This window comes from Macaca nemestrina, chromosome 13 (genome assembly GCF_043159975.1).
Source record: "Macaca nemestrina isolate mMacNem1 chromosome 13, mMacNem.hap1, whole genome shotgun sequence".
Classification (NCBI taxonomy): Eukaryota; Metazoa; Chordata; class Mammalia; order Primates; family Cercopithecidae; genus Macaca; species Macaca nemestrina.
Window position 1 is genome coordinate 27,874,387 of NC_092137.1, and position 19,591 is coordinate 27,893,977.

The 19,591-nt window shown below is 40.2% G+C and overlaps 2 protein-coding genes across 22 annotated transcripts in view; one reads left to right on the forward strand and one right to left on the reverse strand.

The window, feature by feature from the left end:
- LOC105479735 (ribokinase) overlaps positions 1 to 13,945 on the reverse strand; it is a 115,716-nt gene extending 101,771 nt beyond the window's left edge. For 6 of the 12 annotated variants that reach the window (XM_071076441.1, XM_071076440.1, XM_071076444.1 and 3 more), the window contains exon 1: positions 13,324 to 13,563. In XM_071076441.1, the coding sequence (XP_070932542.1) occupies positions 13,324 to 13,469 (146 nt within the window). In that variant the 5' untranslated portion in view covers positions 13,470 to 13,563. The other 6 variants (XM_011737908.3, XM_011737907.2, XM_011737912.3 and 3 more) reach the window with 6 other exon arrangements.
- The window catches only part of BABAM2 (BRISC and BRCA1 A complex member 2), a 493,307-nt gene that overhangs the window by 25,597 nt on the left and 448,119 nt on the right, over positions 1 to 19,591 (forward strand). For 6 of the 10 annotated variants that reach the window (XR_011611569.1, XM_071076429.1, XM_071076433.1 and 3 more), the window contains exons 1-2: positions 13,438 to 13,569; positions 17,262 to 17,413. Coding sequence is in view for 9 of the 10 variants with exons in the window: in XM_071076429.1 (XP_070932530.1) it covers positions 17,286 to 17,413 (128 nt within the window). In the remaining variant the exon portion in view is untranslated. Of the gene's footprint in view, positions 1 to 11,134; positions 11,182 to 13,437; positions 13,570 to 15,105; positions 15,173 to 17,261; positions 17,414 to 19,591 lie in introns of those variants that run through there. The other 4 variants (XM_071076430.1, XM_071076435.1, XM_071076432.1 and 1 more) reach the window with 2 other exon arrangements.

The window sequence follows — 19,591 nt, forward strand, 5'->3', positions numbered from 1 at the left end:
TCACAATAGCCCAAAGGTAGAAGCAACCCAAATGTCCATTGACAGATGAATAAACAAAATGTGTAATGTACATAAATGGAGTATTTTTCAGCCTTAAAAGGAAGAAAATTCTGAAATATGCTACAACATGGATACATTTTGAAAACATTATGCTAAGTGAAGTAAGCCAGTTACAAAGACTCCACCTATATGAGATACTTTGACTCCAATTATACATATGGTAAACTGTTCCACAGGTTACAGAGGCTCTGTGCATTTTTCCTCTATGCTTAAATTTAGATAATCTCTATTACTATGTCTTCAAGTTTACTTACCCTTTCTTGAGGATGTTATGCCAAGTGGAATAAGTAAGTCACATAAGGGCAAAGACTGCATGATTCCACTTATATAATGTACCTAAAAGTAGTCAAATCCATAGCGATACAAAGTAGAATAGTAGTTGCCAGGGGCTGAGGGGAGGAGGGGATAGGGAGCTATTGTTTAATAAGGACATCATTTCTGTTTAGGAATATGAAAAAAGTTTTGGAGATGATTAGTGGTGATGTTTGTAAAAAAATGTGGATGTACTTAATGCTAATGAATTGTAAATTTAAAATGGTAAATGTTATGCATATATAATAAAAATGGCAGGTCTGAAAAAAATTCTAAAGGACAATACTACTAAGTACTCTGATACTGATAATTGCAATATTAGCTTTGCTTTCTTTTTCAAGGAAATTGGTCCTTACTAGCACTTCTGAACACTTTGTCTCCTGTAAATCCAGTACATGTCAAACTTCTGAAATGCTACTCAAAACTTCACAGTAACACAATGTGTTAGTATTTGAGAGCCAAAAGATAAAAACTTTAATCCTGGCTCTAATCCTAATTAGGTATTAGCTGGGGGAAAATCAGTTAATTCTTTCTAGACTTGTGCTTCCTATATTTAAAATGAAGAGGGTGGTCATTTCAACACAAAAATGAACTCAAGTTTCTTTGCTACTCAGATATTCTCTAGTTCCACAGTACCTAAGTTCCCCGACAACAATTTACACATTATAAATATCTTTGTTACATGGGTGGTTGAGCTTTGTGTAGTTTTTTTTTTTCCTTAAGAATGTTGTACTGGTATATGGAAGATTCTATTTCGTATTTTAACATTCTATTTTATGTTTATATCTTCTGTCATTTCATTGCCTCCATTTAATATTTGCAAACTTTTTGAGCTAAATTTGTCATTAGCGTCTCCATTACAATTATGAAAGAATACCTGTATTTTTTCTTAAATCTCAAAACCAAATTAGGACTTTTTTCCCCTAGAGAGAATCTGACTATCTCTTAATTATTTGATAACATTTATTTTGATTTTTAAGGAATATAACTGCCCCCCCCCCCCATAAAAGTAGTAAGCATGGAATGCTTTTGTTCTATCAGATGGGATTCTTTCCAAGGATCTACCTTCTAGGTCTTGTCAATGTGGGAAAGTAAAGTTTCAACATTAGTGTTTTCTTACAAAAGATCAGAGAGCGAATGCTTGATTCATGCCCACTTTACTAAACAGTTGTTTCCAACTATTTTAGCCCCTAAATATTTCTTCTTTTCTTTTTTTTTTTTTTTTTTGAGACAGAGTCTCGCTCTATTGCCCAGGTTGGAGTGCAGTGGCATGATCTTGGCTCACTGCAAGCTCCGCCTCCCAGGTTCATGCCATTCTCCTGCCTCAGCCTCCTGAGTAGCTGGGACTACAAGTGCCCGCCACCACACCTGGCTAATTTTTTGTATTTTTAGTAGAGACGGGGTTTCACCATGTTAGCCAGGATGGTCTTGATCTCCTGACCTCGTGATCCGCCTGCCTCAGCCTCCCAAAGTGCTGGGATTACAGGTGTGAGCCACCGCGCCCAGCGCCCCTAAATATATCTTTAGGCTTTTTCCTCTTTTTGATTCCCAGCACTACTGTCCTAGTTCGCATCATCATCAACATTTCTGAGTACTATTGCTTTACCCTTCAAATGGGTCTTCCTGTCTTCAAGAAGAATGCCTTTGATGCCTTCAAAACATTGGCTTCTTTTAAATCTGACTTTAGCACTAAGTGAACTATGTGAAATATAAATCTGGCTGTCATTCTTATACTTTGAGCCCTTCGCTGGTTTCCAGGGCCTACAGAATAAAACCAAAGCACCTCAGCATGGCTGATTAGGCCTTTCATCACCACTGTATATCTTGATGTTCTAAGATCCAAGGGTTGCTGCCTCAGCATGTACCATGCAAGCACCTCCATGATTTTGCTTCTGTGTGTAACCCCAGGTGGTGGAATGTCTTCCTTCCCCTTTTTTCTGGGTTAGCACCTGCTTATTTTTAAAAATTTGGCTCAGGGGGCATCTCTTCCAGGAAGTGTTCCCTGTTCTCCCGCATAACCTGCAGGCACTTACCACGTCATACTATAATAATCTCTTTTTGTGTCTGCCTTCTTCTTTGGACTCTAAATTCCCTAAGAGCAGTGCTATGGTTCAAATGTTTGTACCCTCCTAAACTCATGTTGAAATTTAATTGCCAATGAAATGGCACTGGCAGGTGAGACTTTTAAGTGGAGTTTAGGTCATGAGAGCTCTGTCCTCATGAATGGATTAATGCCATTATCATGGCAGTGAGTTTGTTATCAAGGGAGTGAGTTCCTAACAAAAGGACAAGTTTAACCTCTTTTTACTTCTCTCTCTTCCTCCCCACCCGCTTTATTCTTCTACCATGGAATGGCACAGCGATTTCACCAGATGCCCTTGATCTTGGACTCTCCATTCTGGAGAGAACCATGAGCCAATACATTTCTGTTCATTATATTTAATGAACAGAACTTAAAGGGGTTATTACCACTGACCCCATGGAGATACAAATAACCATCAGAGAATATTATAAATCCCTCTATGCACACAAACTAGAAAGTTTAGAAGAACTGGATAAATTCCTGGACACATACACTCTCCCAAGACAGAACCAGGAAGAAACTGAATCCTTGAACAGACCAACAATGAGCTCCAAAATTGAATCAGTAATAAATAGCCTACCAACTAAAAAATAGGCCAGGAGCAGACGAATTCACAGCCGAATTCTGTCAGATGTACAAAGAAGAGCTAGTACCATTCCTACTGAAACTATTCCAAAAAACTGAGGAGGAGGGACTCCTCCCTAACTCATTCTATGAGGCCAGCATCATCCTGATACCAAAACCTGGTACAAGAAAAAAAGAAAATTGAATCCAGCAGCACATCAAAAAGCTAATCCACCATGATCAAGTAGGCTTTTCCCTGGGATGCAAGGTTGGTTCGACATATGCAAATCAATAACTGTGATTCATCACACAAACAGAACTAAAGACAAAAACCACATGATTATCTCAATAGTTGTAGAAAAGGCTTTCCATAAAATGAACACCCCTTTGTGTTAAAAACTCTCAATAAACTAGGCATTGAAGGACCATATCTCAAAATAATAAGAACCATCTATGACAAACCCACAGCCAACATCATACTGAATGGGAAAAAGCTGGAAGCATTTCCCTTGAAAACCAGCACAAGATAAGGATGCCTCCTCTCGCCACTCCTATTCAACACAGTAGAGGAAGTCCTTGCCAGAGTAACCAGGCAAGAGAAAGAAATAAAAGGCATTCAAGTAGGAAGACAGAAGTCAAACTATCCCTGTTTGCATGATTCTATACCTAGGAAACCCCATAATCTTGGCTCAAAAGCTCCTTAAGTTGTTAAACAACTTCAGCAAAGTCTCGGGATATAAAATCAACACACAAAAAATCACTAGCATCCCGATACACTAACAGTCAAGCCAAAAGCCAAATTAAGGATGCAATCCCATCCACAATTACCACATACAAAAAATAGAATGCCTAGAAATACAGCTATCCAGGGAGATGAGAAATCTCTACAATGAGAACTACAAAACACTGATTGAAGAAATCAGGGATGACAAAAACAAGTAGAAAAAACATTCCATGCTCATGGACAGGAAGAATCAATATCATTAAAATGGCCATACTGCCCAAAGCAATTTACAGATTCAATACTATTCTTATTAAGCTACCATGACATTCATCACAAAACTAGAAAAAAGAATTTTAAAATTCAAACGGGGCTGCATATGATGGCTCACACCTGTAATCCCAGCACTTTGGGAGGCTGAGGTGGGTGGGATGCTTCAGCTCAGGAGTTCAAGACCATCCTGAGCAACATGGCAAAACCCCATCTTTGGAAAAAAAAAATACAGAAATTAGCTGGGCATGGCGGTGTGTGCCTATGGTTCCAGCTACTCGGGAGGTTAAGGTGGGGGGATTGCTGGAGCCTGGAAGTTGAGGCCGCAGTAAGCCATGATCACATTGCTGCGCTCCAGCCTGGGTGAAAGAGCAAGATTCTGTCTCAAGAAAAATAAGGCCAGGCGCAGTGGCTCACCTCTGTAATCCCAGCACGTTGGGAGGTCGAGGCTGGCAGATCACCTGAGTTCAGGAGTTTGAGACCAGACTGGTCAACATGGCAAAACCCCGTCTCTACTAAAAATACAAAAATTAGCCAGCTGTGGTGGTGCGGGCCTGTGGTCCCAGCTATTCAGGAGGCTGAGGCAGGAGAATTGCTTGAATCTGGGAGGTGGAGGTTGCAGTGAGCCAAGACTGCACTACTACACTCCAGCCTGGGTGACAGAGTAAGACTCTGTCTCAAAAAAAAAAAAAAAAAAAAAAAAAAAAAAAAAAAAGACAGAAAAAATAAAATAAAATAAAATAAAAATTCACACGGAACCAAAAAGAACCTGAATAGCCAAGGCAATCCTAAGGAAAAAGAACAAAGCTGGAGGCATCACACTATCTGACTTCAAACTATACTTCAGGGCTATAGTAACCAAAACAGCATGGTACTGGTACAAAAACAGACACATAGACCAATGGAACAGAACAAAAAGTCCCAAAAATAAGGCCACATACCTACAACCATCTGATCTTTGGCAAAATGGACAAAAACAATCAATGGAGAAAGGACTCCCTATTCAATAAATGGTGCTGGAATAACTGTCTAGCCATGTGCAGAAGACCAAAACTGGACCCCTTTCTTACACCATATACAAAAATCAACTCGAGATGAATTAAAGATGAATGTAAAACCTGAAACCATAAAAACCCTGGAAGACAACCTAGGCAATACCATTCTGGACATACTACACAGCTATTAAAAAGAACAAGATCATGTACTTTGCCAGAACATGGATGGAGCTGGAGGTCATTATCCTTAGCACACAAACGTAGGAATAGAGAGCTAAATACTGTATGTTCTTACTTATAAGTGGGAGCTAAATGATGAGAACACCTGGACACACAGATGTGAAGAATACACACTGGGGTCTACCTGAGGGTGGAAGGTGAAAGGAGGGAAGAGGATCAGGAAAAAGAACTAATGAGAACTAGGCTTAATACCTGGGTGACAAAAAAAAAATAATAATACCTGGGTACCACAAACCCACATGACAAATTCACCTATATAATAAACCTGCACATGTACCCCTGAACTTTAAAAAAAATAAATTACCCAGTCTTAGGTATTCTGTTATGGCAGCACAAAAGGGACGAAGACAAGCAGTAACAGTGTTTTCCGAACTGCAGTATTCTTAGTGTTTAGCACACTACAAGTATTTCAATATTATAAACAAGTCATCAAAATACTAGAGCAAAACTCATCACAAAGTCCACCTTACTTTGTTCTCCTTGGAATATAGACATGAAAAGCCTAAGGCACAGAGAGCTGGCAAAGGAATGGATTGCTAAAGGAACTGCTTTGTAATAGTACACAGTAGGTGCTTTCTTTGTCATATGCTTTTTTTTTAAGAGACAGAGTCTCCTCACCCTGTTACCTAGGCTGGTCTTAAACCCCTGGGTTCAAACAGTCCTCCCACCTCTGCTTCCCAAAGTGCTGGGATTACAGGCATGAGCCACTGCGCCCAACCATAATTTTTTAATGTATATTTTCATTAAAGGGACATAGTAAATTTCCCACGAATGGGAATGGACAAAAACAATCAATGGAGAAAGGACTCCCTATTCAATAAATGGTGCTGGAATAACTGTCTAGCCATGTGCAGAAGACCAAAACTGGACCCCTTTCTCACACCAAATACAAAAATCAACTCAAGATGAATTAAAGATGAATGTAAAACCTGAAACCATAAAAACCCTGGAAGACAACCTAGGCAATACCATTCTGGACATAGGACAGGCAAAAATTTCATGGCAAAAATGCCAAAAGCAATTGCAACAAAAGCAAAAATTGACAAATGAGATCTAATCACATTAAACTTTTGATATTAGGCAATACAGCTGATAGAACTATGTTTAACAAAATACTAATTTAATAAATGATTGGTAACTTATAAGCAACTTTTCAGATCAAATTAAGAAGCAGAAAGAATAATGAAGGATGATATTATATTCCTCCAATACTGGAAAGCATGATACTTTTTGGATTAATATTCCTTTTTTAGTTTCTGAAAATGTGACTGTAAAAGAGATTTCTCTGTTTTAAATACGACCAGCCAAGAGGCTTCTTGACTCTCTAACCTGTGTCCCAGTTAGAAAGCACTGTATTATGTCAAACAAATATAAACTTTGATAGGTACAGTATAACTCTTTTTTATTTTGTATGTTTAACAGGGTCTCAGTCTGTTGCCCAGGCTGGAGTACAGTGTGCAATCAAGGCTCACTGCAGCCTCAACCTCTGGGTCTCCAGTGATCCTCCCACCTCAGCCCTCCAGGAGTTGGGACCACAGGCTCACACCACTATGCCCAGCTAATTTATGTATTTTTTGCAGAGACAGGGTTTTGCCATGTTGCCCAGGCTGGTCTTAACTCCTGAGCTCCAGGGATCCACCCGCCTCGGCTTCCCAAAGTGCTGGGATTATAGTCTTGAGTCACCACTGTGCCTGGCCATAACTTTTTTTTAAAGTAATCTAGGTCCAATGCTTCATCCACTTTGGATCTAAAAGTTTCTAAATTCACTTATTCCACTATTCAATTAAACCTTTTGAAAATTAGGCACTTATTTCCTGATTTGGCAGGATTAAATTTAGACGCTTATCTCTCAAGCCATCACTTTTAATTGGCAGCATGTAAAAAGATAACACAGAGTTTTAGTTGACATCAGAGTCTATTGCCATGGAAATATAAACATAGGTTTGTATTAAGCTTGTCTCAAAGCAAGTTTTAGGACTGTAGAGAGACTGGAAGAGAGACAGGAAGTCAATTTTATTAAAAATCTATCCTCTAAATGTTGTAGTGCCCTAGGAGATCAGACCCTCAGTGATCTCATCCAGCCTCATGGCTTTAAATACCATCTATACACTGATGACTCTGAAATTTATATCTCTGGGTTGGACCTCTCCTTGGAACTCCAAACTCTTGTATCTGTCTTCTTGACCTCTTCAGTTGGATGTCTAGTAGGTACCTCAACCCTCCCATTTCCACTCTGTGCCCGATACAGCCCTCTCCCACCCAACTTTCTCTGCACACAATCTTCTGCATTTTAGTAGAGGTCAATTTCCTCTTCCAGTTGCAGAGGCTGTAGCACTTAAGAGTAATCCTTGACAGATCTCTTACTCTGCAGCATATCCTGTCAACTCTACTCCAAAAATATAATCAAAAGATGCTTTCTCTCCACTTGCACTGCTTTCCAGCTACCATCATTTCTTGCCCAGACTGTTGGAAGTGACTCTCAATTTGTCTCCCTGCTTCTGTATTTGCCTTCCTTCATGCTATTTATCCTCACATAGCCCTTAGAGAGATCCTATTAAAATCAAAATAAGATTATGCCACTCCTCTGCTCAAATCCTCCACTAGCTTTTCATCTCATGCAGAGTATGATTCAATGTTCTTTAATCACTGATTGCTCTCTCCTGACTCCTTTTTTCTTCTTCAGCCACACTGGACTCCATGTTCTTCACTGAACAGGGCCTTCGAGTATGCTATCCCCTCTGCCTGGAATGCTCTTCCCTCACATTATGACTTGTTTTCCTTCCTCCTTTAGGTCTTTACTCTAAATGACCTTTTCAGTGAGGCTTTCTGAAGCCAGTAATCTAAAGTTCCTATTCCCATCCCTCTTTACATGTTTAATTTTTCTCCTTAGCTTTTATCTAACATACTATGTATTTATCTTATTTCTACTGATATTGTCTTACTAGAAGGTAAACTTCATGAGGCAGGGATTTTTGTCTGTGTTTTCACTGCTGTATCCTCTGCACATCGGGAAGTGCCTGGCACACACTATAAATTCAATAAGTATTTCTTGAATGAATAATTGAAAAAATGGGTGATACAGGTCATAAAAAAATAAGGATTACTCATGAAAGCATGATTAACAAAGGCCTATGAGCCTAATGTCTAAAAATGTTCACACTGTTTTTTTTTGGGGGGGAAATCTGTCTTTGGAAAATCTTTGACTTTATATCCCATAAGACCAGGGTTCATTTCTTGTATCTTTGTAGTGTGTAACTTTAGAGATGAGTGTTCAAGAAGGAAGAGGATAATGAGAAAAATATAAGTATTAAATAATTTCAATTGTTTGTCATGCTGTATGAGCTAATGATTTTTAAAAATTATTACTACATAGGACTTACTACTCATAGCTGACTGAAATTAGAAATGAAAAAACCAGTTATTCATTGATTGAATTAGCAGTGTCTGGCACACAGTAATGTAATATATAAAGTAAGTTGGGCTTGGATGCCATCCAAAAGGGCTTAGTTATTGAAGCAGTTTTATTTCTGAAGTGATACTAAAGAATAGGCATGGGTGTCCAGGTTAGTTACAGTTAAATTTAGGAATAAGGCACAGTAATAAAGATACTATCTTTAGACTTGAAAATTATAAATCCTTAGTTGTTATTCCTTATCAGTTTATAAAGTTAACAATGAATGTACAGACTACAAGCTATCAAATGTACTGTAGATGAAAAGGGCAATAAACACTAGTCAGAGTTAGAGGTAGAATGATACAATGGAAAGATAAGAATTGGGGCCAGGCACCGTGGCTCACGCCTGTAACCACTGCACTTTGGGAGGCCAAGTAGGAGGATAGCTTGAGCCCAGGAGTTTAAGACCAGCCTGCGCAATACAGCGAGAGCCCATCTTTAAAAAAAAAAAAATAGAAAATATATATTTAAAAAAATAAAAAAGAAAGGTAAGGATTGGGAGACCTGGGTAGCAGCCTTTACTATGCCACTCACTGGCTGTGTGATTTGGAGTAAGTCATTGAAGCTTTCTTCCTTATCTCACCTGTAAAATGTGAGGATAGAATGATAGGCTCAAAGAGTCTCTGAGAACTAAGTATTGTAGGATTTTTTACTTCAAGCTTAACCACTGTGGTAGCAAAAATAACATACTCTCTGCTCCCCTATCCCAAAGGATGTCCACATCCAAATCCCCAGAATTTGTGAATATGGTGTTACATGGCAAGGGGAAATTAAGGTTCCTAATAAGCTACCATAAAATAAAGAGATTATCCTGAATTAATGTAATTAATTCCCCTAATGTAATCACAAGCATTCTTATAATGTAGAAGAGGGAGCCAGAAGACTGGGGGTCAGAGTGATGTGATGTGGGAAAGACCTGAACAACCATTGCTGGCTTTGAAGATGGAGGAAGGGGCCATGATGAACCAAGGATGTGGGCAGTCTCTGGAAGGTGGAAAAGGAAAGAAAACAGAGCCTCCTCTAGAGTCTCCAGAATGGAGCCCAGCCCTGCTGACACCTTGATTTTAGCCCAGTGAGACCCGTATTAGACTTCTGACCTCCAGAACTGTAAAAAAATAAACTTGCGTTACTTAATTATTAAGTTTGGTAATCTGTTACAGCAGCAGTAGATAATTAATATAATCATGATACTAACTGTAACTAGAAAAGTTGCACCCAAGTTTATCACAGATGCAGGGTTTTAAATGAAAATCCTATACTCTGATTTCTGTGAAGATCTTCAGAGTCATAAGTAATGAGAGACCATGAAAAGTTTGTTGAAAACCTGTGGGAATTAGTAGTGAGAGTCTATACGGGAATAAAATTTTTACTAATGATTTTACTAATGATTTTTTACTAACGATTTTACCAATCATTAGTTAAAATTTTTACTAATGATTTTACTAATGATTAGTGAATCATTAGTAAAAATTTTACTAATGATTAGATTTTTACTAATGATTCATGTGAAGAGAAGAAACTTGGATATTTTATGAAGGAAAGAATATGGGCAAGAGGAGAAATTATTCTCTGGGCTTCAGTTTATTTATCTAAAAACTGAAGGACTAGAATAAATAATTTCCAGATTTTTCTAGCTCTGAAATAAGATTTTAAAACCCTGATGGATACTAAAATGGGCTTTTGACACCACTCCCCTACCCCACCCCACAAAGTATTATAGTTATTTTTAGTATCTGATGGTCAAGCTTCACAGAAAGTTCTTAGTTTGGTAACAAGGAAATGGCTCTGAATTTTAACCGTGACACTTTTATTTAGGTAGTATGTATGAGAAAACTTAATTTTCTTTTCTTTTTTTTTTTGTTTTGAGATGTTTTGCTCTTGTCGCCCAAGCTGGAGTGCAATGGCGCGATCTCGGCTCATTGCTAACTCCACCTCCCAGGTTCAAGCAATTCTCCTGCCTCAGCCTCCTGAGTAGCTGGGATCACAGGTGCCAGCTACCATGCCCAGCTAATTTTTATATTTTTAGTAGAGATGGGGTTTCACCATGTTGGCTGGGCTGGTCTCAAACTCCTGATCTCAGGTGATCTGCCCACCTTGGCCTCCCAAAGTGCTGGGATCACAGGTGTGAGCCACTGTGCCTGGCCCACTTTAGTTTTCTTACTCTTCTGCCACTTCACATATAAAATCACGGTAAACATTTAGCTAGGTGGATTTCGCATGGGATGACCATTTTAGATGAAGGTTTACTGAAGGTTTATTCTTTATGTAACTAAACTTTATGAATTTTTGATGAAACTTTTTCTAAAGTGAAATACATGTCCCATTTTTATACAAAATTTAACAAGTACCATATAACCTTTTATTGAAAAGAGTCATCACCAGTAAAAGCAATTGCTATATTGTGTTGTAAACACAGTGATGTTCTTTCTACACAGGTGTCTGTAATCTATGGCCTGCAGGATGTTCTTGTAAGGCTTGGGAGGTAAGAATGGTTTTTACATTTAAAAAATGTTGTTAAAAAAATGTGACCTAGACTATACATGGCTTGCAAAGTCTAAAATATTTACTATCTGGCCCTTTACAGAAAAGTTTACTGACTCTTGCTCTAGAAAAAGATGTACAGGCCTCTTCAACAAATGTCTCCAACTAGATTCAATTTTATGCTCTGTCACCAAAGGAAAGTATTTTTATTTTGTCACAGTGTCTGACAAAATAGTTCTAATATTTGTGGAAAAATAAAGGTCACTGATTTTTTTTTTTTTTTTTTTTTTTTTTTTTTTTTTGAGACAGAGTCTCGCTGTGTCGCCCAGGCTGGAGTGCAGTGGCCGGATCTCAGCTCACTGCAAGCTCTGCCTCCCGGGTTTTTACGCCATTCTCCTGCCTCAGCCTCCCGAGTAGCCGGGACTACAGGCGCCCGCCACCTCGCCCGGCTAGTTTTTTGTATTTTTTAGTAGAGACGGGGTTTCACCGTGTTAGCCAGGATGGTCTCGAACTCCTGACCTCGTGATCCGCCCGTCTCGGCCTCCCAAAGTGCTGGGATTACAGGCTTGAGCCACCGCGCCCGGCCAAGGTCACTGATATTTAAAATTCTTTTATTGCTTCTTCTTGTTACATAGTCTCCTACTCACCCTCAAGTTTTCATCAGTCACTATAACTGCCTCTAGCAGTCTCTCCTCTCTACTCCCACCTTTCTAATCTCAGTGGAAATTTGGCAACACAGCTTATAAATATTTTAAGGTAAGGTTAAATTGGTTACATGAAGACCCTAGACCTATTTTTTGAGTAGAATACAGGTGGTTTGGTGCAGCAATTTGGTGACTTATTTTGATTGCCCCAAGGCTTTTTTGTTTAGTTCCACTTTCTCTAATACCCTTTGGAAAAGCAACATTTCAGGACAGATGAGGTGTTACTGTAGTATACCTGATCATTTTTATAACATAAAAGTAGCATTACATTTGAAAAGATATTCATCAAAAGACTGAACTGCAGTAATTGGAGTGGTAGGATTTTCTTGGAATATCTGAATTTATTACTACTTTTACAATGAACATACTTTACTTTTATAATCAGAAAAGCTACCTTAATTTAAAAAAAAGATAAATCAGAAGGATCTGTTTACTCAGTCTTACTGACCTAACTCAACAATTTTCATTTGCCATATTTTCTATCATAATTTGATGATAGTTTTTAGTGGTTGTAAATACTGTGTTTATGTTTTTATTTTGATTCATACCTGGCTTGCTGAAATATACGCTGTAAATATAAAATACTGCAGTAATGCCGACAATCAACATGGGGAAAGCTGACAGACTTTTTTTACTTCTGCTCGACTCATTATTTTATACAATAAGCTCAGACGAATAATATCCAAATTGGATAATGTTACGCTTGACAAACACTTTACTTCATTTAGTCCTCACAACAACCCTGTGAGGTAGGCACATTCTCGGAGGAGGTAAAATGACGTAGGCAAAGTTCCCTGGCTCGTTTGGGGAAAGGCTCAGCAGCCGGGCCAAGAAAGGTCTTTGGGGAGCGCTTTTAGTAATATTAGAGCTTTCACTAAACCCTGGCCTCTTATGTCCCCTCCCCTGAGGTTTACCTTTACAGACTCAAATTCTTTCATGCCGGGAAGGCAGGCTGAGGGTTTCGAAAACCTGCAGCTCATACCCAAAGCTAGCACGGTCTATCCCTGGAGACCCAGCGCCCAAGAGCTCCGCTGGGCGCATAGCGCACGGCACACCTCCTCCCCCAAGCCGCAGACTCAGTAACTTGCCCCGGACTAACCTGACCAGGTCGGTCATGCAGGAGCCCACCACTACCACCGCCGCCACCTCCTCCTGCCACTGCCTCCAGGGTTCCCCAGACGCCGCCATCGCTCAAAGGTGCTGCTGTCCAACCTGGACGCTGACCTCTGCCCTTTGCCCAACCCTGTAACCAGAGACGCCGCTCCTGCCTTCCCTAACGACGCGGGCCTTTCAGACGCCTACGCGGGTCGCCCACCTGACTGCCCGAAATCACCCCGCCCACCAAGTGTCCCCTCTTCTTCCTGGAATAGTCTCCGTGCACAGCCTCACGTAACAGGGCCCTCCTGATGTGGCAAGACTCCGCGCTCCTCGCCACTCACGGGGCAGGCACTGAGGAAGGAACTGTCAGGCACCGCGGGGACGCCTTTCCGAGCGCCCGGCTCGGCGCGGCGCGGGGGCGCGCACGCCGCCCAGCTCTGGGGCCGCAGAGGGGGCGGGGCGGGACGTCCGGGGAGTGCGCACGCATCCGGCCCGCGGCGCGCGCGCAGGTCGGTGCGTCGGTCGGGGGCGCGCTCGGGTACCTGTACCCCACGTAGTCGCCGGTTACCGATCGGACTAAGTTCCAGGTACCTGGACTGGGGCTGGTGCGGGGAGGTTGGATCCCGAGTCGCACAGGTGGCGTGGAGAACCGTGGTTTAAATATGGCCAGGGGACTCGCCTCCTCTTCCTATGGGGAAGGCCCCCCGTTCCAAAGATGCCCTTCTCATCCCCATCACGCTGATCCCCTCAAGAACGAGCCCCCAAGGCCAGATGCGTCTCTTTCTCCATGTATGGCCCATCCCCTGGTCCCTGTAAACCCCGAGTATTAGTTCCTTGTTGCCTGATGAGGGGAACCATACAGTTTGGGAGAGGGGAGAGTGTCCCTTTTAAGACGTCCCCTAGAGTGGGGTGGTCATTCTTCGGGTCTGAGCTAGCTTGTTTTTCTCGAATGTTGCCCCCTGGGGGAAATTGCTTCCCCAGTGTAACTTCCCTCGTGCGCTGTATGACGTCGACGTGACGCAGCAGGATGCCACCCCTTTCCGTTCCATGACGTCAGCAGGGCACATGTTTCCGTGTTTGTCATCTATTTTTAATTGCAAGAACCTGGATGGCGCTTTAGACGTCTTTGTAATCCCCAGGCCTCTCATCAAAGGACCTTTTGTAACTTTATTTTGGGGTAGCAGACCCTTGCAAAAATTGTAATTTTGCATTTTCCTTTTGCAATACGTCAAAATCAGGAAATACAAATTGCAGGAGAAGCATTCAGGTGACTCTGACCACCATAAATATTTGTATATCTGGGGTGTATTATAGTGCTGCCATGCGTAAGAGTTACTACCGGTGGTGACTCCCTGTCCATGTACCCAGTTCACTGCACCAAAGGACCAGTGTTTTTGGCTAAGTGACCTCTGATTTTGGAGTCATTGTATTCCAGCCTCCCTTGTTTTTTTTTAAGAGAAGTCACACCTCCTCGTGGTTGAAATAGATTTTAAAACTGCGTGAAACCTTGCACTGTCAAAAAATAGTATTATGGCTGCCCTAGAAATAAAGAGAATTCATCCCTAAGGTGTCATTCTAAAGTCACGACCGTTGCTGAATTAGAATGTATTGGTGTCACTTTTAGTATGGTTTGGCTTCTAGAGCAAGGTTGTTCCTTTTAACATTTGTCTAGTGAATTACTCTGAACAGGTTCAGCAGTAGCCCAGCAATAGTCCAGTGTGTTTTTAGTGGTAAAGCAATCATTTGTTTAAATTTGTTACTTTTTGTCTGTTCACATTTTATAAGATATACGCTTTAAAAAATCACCTTGATGCTTTTCTCTTTGGTGATCGAAGTTATCAATGTTTATTTGAGAGGAAGATGGGTATAGTGGACTTGGAGAAGCCGGATTCGAATTCTGATGCTCCAACTTCCAACGTTCAACAAGTTACTCTATTTTGTTGAGCTTTAATTTTCTATTTGTCAAGTTTCTGTAGCTTCCATTTGTCAAATGGGAACAATTATTGTTCTCAGGGAACAGAGTTGGGGGAAAGTAAATGAAATTACAGATAGAAAGTAATATAATGCCTGATAGTGGGTAGATAGATGTCTAGAATGTGTTGGTTCTGTTTCCTTCTTTTGTAGAAACAAGAGATAAAGTAATAATAGGTACTGTGGGAAAAAACACAGAAGAACAATTTTGTAATATAGGTGAGACCCTTTTGCTTTTTTATAACATGGGTATATTTGTACTTAGCATATGACTTTGATAAGCATCCCTTCAAGAATTGTGACATAGACATGAAGGTGGAAATGTTGGCGAATGGAAAAAAATAGGCTTCAAAATTATGATGTGGATTAGTATACTGTTCAGAATCAAATGATAATAATTACCCATATTATCTGCAAAATGGGAATTAAAATTCTTTACTACCTCGGGCTTGTGAAGATCAACTGCAGTAGTATATATGGACGCTCCTTATAAGTGATAAAACATTTTAAAAAGTACATGATTTTTATGATTGGTAGTACTGTGTTAGATGTTTAGTCTTACTTTGAAATGAGAGAATAGTCGGTGGGGGTCATCTGTTAAGTGGTCAGAAGAAGAGCTTGTTTTATATTTACAAAAAGGATGATTTTGGAACTGAAGTATAAGTATAAAGGTGTTATAAGTATCTTGAAGATACTTCTGGGTGTCATCACTATATAGGGTCAAAGTGTTATTTTTTGAGCTATCAAATTAGCAAATAAATTTGTTATTTACTATCTGAAATAATACATTGAAACAGGTTCTACTTTTCAACATTTATTTTAGCAAGGACTTGCAAGTTTTCATGTGGTATAATGTATGAAAACTAGAACCAGAACATCATTTACTGGTAACTTGCTGGAAATTAATTTTCTTTTGATGTGGCATTATTCTTTAAAATTGAGGAAGGAAACGATCATTTGAATCGACTTATTCCTCTGAAGGAAGAGGCTTTCATTTAGAAATCTATTAAGAAGAATTCGTGTACTCTCTCTCCCAGCCCCTGAGTTTCCAGATAATTTAGATATGATGTATTGGTTCTACTTTTGTGGTTTTAAGTGTAAGGACTTAGTGCCTTAAAGTCAAATACCTTAAGATCCGTGTTAGTCTGTGTTGCTTGATAGCTGCATAGGTGATGTTTTCATAATTTAATTGTCAAGTAGATTTTTGCTATATCTATCCCTTGGATTTTGTTATGTCTATTCCCCTACCAAATTTTTTTTTGGGGGGGCACATTATCTTCTCTCCATACAGAAATATTTCTCTAACTTTTGTCCCCTCATTTATTTATTAAAAAATGTTTATTGAGTGTTTAGCATGTGCCAGGTATTTCTGTTAAACCTTGGGGATTCAAAATGTAGTCCCTGCAGGGAAGAGATCACATAAACAGGTAGTTTTACTACATTGTGGACGGAAAGATTATTAAGAAAGGTATATCAGCAGTGGGCCGGGTGCAGTGGCTCACGCCTGTAATCCCAGCACTTTGGGAGGCTGAGGCGGGTGGATCATGAGGTCAAGAGATCGAGACCATCCTGGCCAACATGGTGAAACCCTGTCTCTACTAAAAATACAAAAATTAGCTGGGCCTGGTGGCGCATGCCTGTAGTCCCAGCTACTTAGGAGGCTGAGGCAGGAGAATCACTTGAACCTGGGAGGCGGAGGTTGCAGTGAGCCGAGATTGTGCTGTTGCAGTCCAGCCTGGCAACAGAGTGAGATTCCGTCTCCAAAAAAAAAAAAAAAAAAAAAAAGGTATATCAGCAGTAAATAATTTCTAGTAAGGAATAGTTGCAAGCAGGTTAGCCTGTTGTAGGGTTTTATATGGTATTATCCATCAAGTTTTTACTCCTTGTGGGGACACAGAGGGAGAGATTGCTAACTCAGTGATGTGTGTGTTTTTGTGTTGGGATAGAGGATTGCTAGCAAGGGCTCCTTGGACTCAACTAAAATAGAGCAAGCCAGTTGTGAGATAGAGTGGGACCACTTTAAGTAGAGTATGGCAGTGTAGAAATCAGCTTTGGGAAGGAAGAGGGAATTGTATTTCAGGGGTTCCTTCTGTTCCTGAAAAGCAGTGGTGTAGTCCCAGTCCTGAGTAGCTGAGAAGAAGTGAGGTGGTTTCTTCTGGAAGATCACTGGAAGAGGCTGCGCTAGAGATGGGAAAGGAATTATTTATTCATGCAAGAGGAACTGCTGTATGCTGTCCAGTTTTCAGGAAGCGTGTTGTATCTAGTCCATTTGTAAGCCCTGATCATCATTCTTTCCTTCTACTTTCAGTGGTGATTTACAAGTCAAGTTAAAATGTCCCCAGAAGTGGCCTTGAACCGAATATCTCCAATGCTCTCGCCTTTCATATCTAGCGTGGTCCGGAATGGAAAAGTGGGACTGGATGCTACAAACTGTTTGAGGATAACTGACTTAAAATCTGGGTATGTACCAGAATGAGTTCAGTGAATGTACCAGAACCAATTCAACCTTTACCTAATGACAGCCCTTCCTTACCAGACTCATAAAAATTGACCACGACAGAAACCCACCAAGTCATCATCTCATCATATTTTGATTCAGTTGGTTTTGTTCAGTTCTTGACATTTTATGTTTCAGGTTATTTTATTTGTGTTCTGGGTCATTGTTTTATGGCTAGAATGTTCATGTCTTTTTTCTGTTTTTTCTTTGTGAAGAGCATGCCGTCAGAGTTTTAGAAGTGTGTTTTTCATTCATTGGCTTGTTTTCTTATTGTGTTTGCTGCAGTCCAGCAACAAACATATTCTGAATCTGATATCATTTGATAAACTCTCTTAATATGAAAATTATAAAAGCTAGCCAAAATGGGTCATTTCTCACAATGGGGTTGAAACAGTAAGATCTCACACCTAGAAATGTTGCATTAAAAAACAGATTTTTTTTTTTTTTCTGAAACAAATTTAGATTTACAAAAAAGTTACAGAAATACTACAGGAAATTAGCATTGTTACAATATTGTTAATTGTCCTACAGGTTTTATTTGAATTTCGCCAGTCTTCCCATTAATGCCTTTTTCTTGTTCCAGGATCCAATAATCATATCTCCTTAGTCTCCCCAACAGTGACAGTTCCTCAATTTTTCTTTGCCTGTCATGACCTTGATGCTTTTAAAGAGTACTGGCGACTTATTTTGTAAAATGTGCATCCACATGGGTTTGTCTAATGTTTTCTTTTTGTTAGAGTGAAAAATATGTTTTTTCCCAAGTGTAATACCGATGTGTTGTTGTACCATCCTCAGTGCATCAGATCAGGGAATATATGATGTCCAGATGCCTTTTTACTACTAAGTTAACTTTGATAATTTGGTTAAGTGATCACTGTAAAGTTAACTGATTTTTCTCCTTGTAATTAGTTAAGTACTGTATTTTGCTGAGAGATGCTTTGAGACTTTGCAAATATCTGGTTTCTCATCATCCTTTTGTCCATTGATTTCAGCATCCATGGATGATTCTTGCCTTTAATTATTACTACTTTGATGCTTGTCTAAGAGTGCTTTTTCTCTTTTTCTCATTCTTCCCCATTTATTAATTTGAATTCTACTATGAAGAAACACTCTTCCTTTTCCTTCAGTTATTTATTTATTCAGTTATTTACTTATGCCAGTATGAATTGTTAGGTATTTATTTTTCTCTGTGGGTTATAAATTAAATATTATTATCATTTATTTTGTTGGTCAGTTGTTCCAGCTTTTTGTCATTGAGAACTCTATCAAGTGGCTTTTGTGTCCTTTTGACATATCCCCATCATTTTTGAGTACTTTCTTACTAGAAATGTTGCCTTTTTTTTAAAGATGGAGGAAATTTCATTGGACTCTGGGATTTGTGGGAGGCATAGGCATAGGCATTGGGCACTAGGGCAAGTTTGCACGGGCCATGTTCAAGGTACCTTCTTGGATATGGCATCCACAAATGGAGCTGTTGGTATGGACAAAGATGCAGCCAGAAATCTCACTGACCTGGTCCAGGGCCTCCTCCTCAAGAACCTGCCATAGCTTGGGCTGGGGCAGCTAGCTTTAGAATGAGTGGGGCTCCTCGGGCGTATACTGTACTACTATTGTCTAGTCTGGTCAGTATAGATAACAAAGATGATGGCTGGGGTAGGGGCAGCCTAGATTCCAGGTGGTAGAGTTGCTTCTTTCAAGGGCATCTACCTTTTGCCATTTCCCATCTCTTTCCACTTAGGTGCACCTGGAATCACTGGGCCAGGGCCCCATGCCCCGGTCTGGCAGCCAGATGTGCCGATAGAAGCCTAGTCTCTGCAGAAACTCTTCTCTAAGAGTTAGTTCCATTATACACTTGAACCTTACCTTGGTTGGGCTGGTTCCAGGTGGAATTAAGTTGCGCCGGCATTCAGGCTAGTGGCTAGTGTATGTCAAAGTTCCCCCTTCTTCCACTGGTAGGTTTTATTATCTGTTGTATCCACCTCCTCCATGAAGTTCTCGTATATCTTGTCATAGAGGATGCCCATCATATTGTCCTCTTCACTAGACTCCAGCAACTGGGCCAGCAGCTTGTACCCAGCTGGGTCTGGAGCAACTTGTGTCCAGCTGGGTCTGCACTGCTCAGCTGGGTCTGCCATTGCTTC